This window comes from Rhinoraja longicauda, unplaced genomic scaffold, assembly GCF_053455715.1.
Source record: "Rhinoraja longicauda isolate Sanriku21f unplaced genomic scaffold, sRhiLon1.1 Scf002446, whole genome shotgun sequence".
Lineage (NCBI taxonomy): Eukaryota > Metazoa > Chordata > Chondrichthyes > Rajiformes > Arhynchobatidae > Rhinoraja > Rhinoraja longicauda.
The window spans coordinates 1-5,000 of NW_027603659.1; the positions used below are offsets into that span (position 1 = coordinate 1).

Sequence of the window (5,000 nt, forward strand, 5' to 3'; positions counted from 1 at the left end):
ACAGTGTGGTTAGTAGATCTGGACAAGATCTCGGAGTTCAGGGTGGACCGGTGTATGAAGCCTACAAACTTTGGCCGAATCAAATTTGCACAGCTGCATTATTTGTCTGACGCAAGTGAAAATTCTTACGGTACAGTTTCATATCTAAGACTGGAAACTGATAACAATGAAGTACATGCTGCATTCTTAATGGAAAAGGCCAGAGTGGCACCAATGAAGCAAATGACCAGAATGGAGCTTGCAGCCACAGTCTTAGCTGTCAGAATTTACATATTACTGCAAACAGAACAGCAGCTTAAGCTGGAGGAATCTACCTTCTGGACTGATAGCATGACAGTGCTTAAGTACATCAACAATGAAAACAAACGCTTCCTAACATTGGTAGCAAACAGGATCTCTTTTGTAAGGGATGCTACTAATGTATCACAGTGGAAGTATGTTAATACCAAGGAAAATCTATAGATGAAACCTCGAGAGGATTAACAGCAAACCGATTCTGGAGCAGTAAGAGATGGATCAGTGGGCCAGAGTTTCTCTGTAAAACAGAGCGAGAATGGCCAAGGTTTAACCTAGAAACTGAAATCTCTGCTAACAATACTGAGATCAAGCAAGACATCTCAGTGAACGCCATTATCAAGGATCCATTGGATTGAACAAACTATTTAATAAACAATAGACAATAGACCATAGACAATAGGTGACGGAGTAGGCCATTCGGCCCTTCGAGCCAGCACCACCATTACATGTGATATATTACCATTTCTCCTCATGGAATAAGTTAAAAGCTGTGGTAGCTTGGTTTCTTAAAGTAAATACAATGCTTTTGCAGCGGACTCGTAAGAGAAAGGAAACTCGGGCTGCTATGAGCAGCTTTGAAACAGATTCTGACAAGCTGAAAGAAAAGATTGACAAAGAGATGCAAGTCTTTAAGGCCTCATACCGGGGACAATGTTCATGTCATGATAATCTTGTTAAGGCAGAAAAATGCAGCCTTCTCTTTCTGTCAAAGACAAGGATACAAGGAAGCGCTATCAACATTACAATCTGGTGAGCATGATGTTAAAAGAAGTTGTCATTTATATAGGCTTGATCCAATACTGGATAAAGGAATTCTGAGACTAGCTGGTCGCCTGAATAAACTAGCGATGCCTGAAGAGGCTAAGCATCCTATTATTCTCTCGAAGAACTTTCATATTTCAACATTGCTGTGACGCCATATTTATGAACAGATCGGGCATTGAGGAAGAAGTCACATGTTGTCGCAACTTCGTAAGCTTTTATTGTTCCGTTTAATATCTATTGATAATTGCTTCGGTGTATACGGAGAACAATTAGGGGCCGATGTGTAGGAGCCAATTACGCTTAAATTGGTTACTATCATTATATTATGGCTTTGTTTAATATTTCTAGTTTCTGTTTTTTTGTTGTTGCATGTTTGTGGGTGTGATTTGATACGTAATGAGGAGTGCCTACATCTGAGGAGGCTACCGTAGCCAGAGAGATTGGGTGTCAGTTCAGTCTCGGAGGATGGAGAGAATACAGTTTTTAACCATACGACCACACTACCACAACCACGAACACACGACTACACAATCTCGACTGTATTGTTTGCAGAAGAAACAGTTGATAAGAACGAAAAGTTATGAATTACTCTTTTGATGTGTGCTACGTTAATAAAGACCAATTAGTCAAGAAACAGCGTTTGGAGTATTTGTTTTTGTTATCTCAGAGTGCGGTGTTTGCATCAGCCATACGTCCACTCCATCCCGAGCAGTAATGGCTATCGAAGTTGGACTTTGAGACGGTATAGAAACTGCCATTATATAAAATATTATAAAATATACATTGCCCCGCTTAGCTACTCCAGTGTTTTGTGTTTATCTTTGGCATAAACCAGTAATTGCAGATGCTTGTTATTATCTTCGAAAGTAATATTTTATCAGGGTCGATATTCAGTGGAACTGGGATTAATGGAAGGAAGGGAGTATGTGAGAAGCACGCCTGGACCGGGGACTGTTGGAGCAGATGCGGTTATCAAGGCAGTGAAGCAGCATTATATCACCACTACTATTCGTGGTCAAAAATGTGAGGAAGAAATGTCGAATGGAAATTCAAACGAATATTTCAGTATCTGTCTTGCAATATCAGGGACACCGTGGAGTGAATGATGATTTATTTTTGGAAATAAAATACGATAGCTGGAGTGGTAGATGGGATCAATGGTGATACTCATCGAAATCACACCAACATTAAATGAAATAACCTAGTGTCATGGACCATCAATTCATTGGAAAGCATGAATTCTTACTTTCAGTGAAACATACATAAAGTGCTGGTGTAACAGAGGGTCAGGCAGCATTTTTGGAGAACGTGTGGAGATGACAGCGGTAGAGTTGCTGCTTTACAGCGAATGCAGCGCCGGAGACTCAGGTTCGATCCTGACTACGGGTGCTGCACTGTAAGGAGTTTGTACGTTCTCCCCGTGACCTGCGTGGGTTTTCTCCGAGATCTTCGGTTTCCTCCCACACTCCAAAGACGTACAGGTATGTAGGTTAATTGGCTGGTTAAATGTAAAAATTGTCCCTAGTGTAGGATAGTGTTAATGTGCGGGGATCACTGGGCGGCACGGACTTGGAGGGCCGAAAAGGCCTGTTTCCGGCTGTATATATATGATATGATATGACGTTTCGGATAGTGACCATTATTCAGACTCCTTTTTCAGCGACCCGCTTTGTTTTTTTACTCGATCCTCAAGTTATTTGCTTGTCATCTCCCATGGTGCAGTCAATGGCAGTGACGCAAGGTGTTTGTTTCTTGAGCGTCACTAATGATGATCAGCAGGTATGAGTTCTTGTCGCTGGAGACCTATCGCTCTGTATATCTCGGTGCGCACCAGAAGGCAGGGCCACAGAGCTGCGGCGATGACGGACTGACGGAGCTACAGGAGTTAATTGTGTCTCACAGCTATGGGATATCCATTGATCTATCGAATTCAAGTTATATATTTCCCTACCATAGCGACTGTCGCTGTTTTCGGTAATTTGTTTTGTCTTTGATTTTCATGTACGTGCTCATGCTGTGAGACATTCCGTGAAGTACTCCGGCGCTGCCGACGTTAAACAAACATTTTATTTCTGTTTCAATAATTAACTTGTTTAATTTCGTCAGATATCCATTTTCCTTCTGTAACTGCCGCAGTGTGTACGTCATGCCCGTTGTTTATCCTGGACTGCGCCACTCTCTCTACATCCTCGCCACCGCGCCACAGTCAGTACTGCCGATGTCGCACAGTTCCGGAGATGCAGGTTCAATCTCCACATGTGCAATGTTTCATCGGTCGTCCTCCGACTCCGCGCTATTCCTGGCTGCGCTCGTCTTTCCTCCCACGTGCAGTTGACCTGCCTATTAATGGTTCTCCCACTACAATACGGGCCTGAGTGTGGATGGATGCTGCAATCTGGAGGGCAGTTGATGAGAATGTGGACGGAATTAAAAGCTGTGAACCTAATATACATTGGCGTTTGATGGGTTGCGTGCGCACCGTGACCCAAACGCTGCAGTCTCTGAGCATTTTCGGGTCATTTGGTCAACGCATCCAAGTTTGAAAACCTTCCAATCAGACAATGTTGCTCAGATACATTTGTGCAGGTCTTGTGTCAGTAATATTTCTTCTCCCCTTCACAGTGAACCTGTTGGCGATAGTGATACTCTGTCGAGGTAAATGCGGTCTCTCCAAATGCATCACACGCTACCTGGTGGCCATGGCAGCGTCTGATCTCCTGGTCGGCATCACTGATCCGTTTCTACGTCTGACTATTCTATTTCACTTCCCTTATTCTTTTCTCAACATTACTCCCGTGTGCACGACTGTCATATTCCTGGTCTTTGCAACCACCGCGGTCTCTGTCTGGCTGACGGTAGCCTTCACCTTCGATCGGTTTGTGGCCATTTGTTGTGAGAAGCTGAAAATGAAATATTGTACCGAGAGAACGGCGGCTGCAGTTATCGGGGCAGTGATTGTGCTGGGCTGTTTGGAGAATATCCCCTGGTGTTTTACGTTGGAGACTGGCTACGAATTTGATAATCTTCCCTGGAAGTGCTACACTAAACCCACCTTCTATACATCGTCTGCATGGATCACATATGGTATCACACACCGCGTTCTCACCCCTTGTCTCCCGTTCTTTCTGATCCTTCTGCTCAATGTGCTGACGGTCAGGCGGATTGTAGCGGCCAGCAGAGTCCGCAGGGGTCTCCGGGGCCGCAGCAACGGAGAGAATGACAAGGACCCGGAGATGGAGAACCGCAGGAAATCCATTGTTTTACTCTTTAGTATCACGGGCACTTTCATATTGCTGTGGGCAACACAAGCTGTCTTTTACATCTTTACGCGTATTGCGAAGATCGGATATGACGGCTCCCCCACCGGTTATTACTATATCACGAGAACCACGTCGGGGTTTTTACAGCTTCTCAGTACCTGCACCAACACGTGTATATACGTGGCGACCCAGAGTAAATTCAGACAGGAGCTGATGAACGCGGTGAAATTCCCACTGAGGGTAATTCGTGCACTTGTTCACTCATAAAGACATGCTACACACACAAACAAAAACAAGCTCTTTAACCCTTCGATCCGCGCCGACAATCTATCACCCATTTTTCACTAATTCCACTTTGATAACCGCATCCTTACACACTGAGGGCAGGTTATGGAATACGTGCGGAATTCAGAGTCACAAAGCACGGAATCTGGTCCTGGGGCTCAGCTCCTCCATGCTCCATCGACGTGAGTCCCATTTGCCTGCGATTGCCCATCATTCATCGTAACCATTCCGATTCAAGCATCCTGCCGCCGTGTATTTTAATGAGTTGAACCCTCCCCCTGCAGATGCTGTTTTAAATCGAAGGTAGACACAAAATGCTGGAGTAACTCCGCGGGTCAGGCAGCATCTCTGGAGAGAAGGAATGGGTGACATCTCCAAACTGATGCAAATGCT

At 44.6% G+C, this 5,000-nt stretch overlaps 1 protein-coding gene across 1 annotated transcript; it reads left to right on the forward strand.

The window, feature by feature from the left end:
• Positions 1-3,623: 3,623 nt before the first annotated feature.
• LOC144591859 (putative G-protein coupled receptor 139) lies at positions 3,624-4,841 on the forward strand. The gene has a single exon (XM_078395869.1). It carries the CDS (start codon positions 3,624-3,626, stop codon positions 4,587-4,589), a length of 966 nt encoding a protein of 321 aa, XP_078251995.1. The 3' UTR covers positions 4,590-4,841.
• Positions 4,842-5,000: the final 159 nt, after the last annotated feature.

Excerpts from the sequence above, each read along its gene's own strand:
- LOC144591859 (XM_078395869.1), top strand. The coding sequence starts at position 3,624 with ATGTTGCTCAGATACATTTGTGCAGGTCTTGTGTCAGTAATATTTCTT.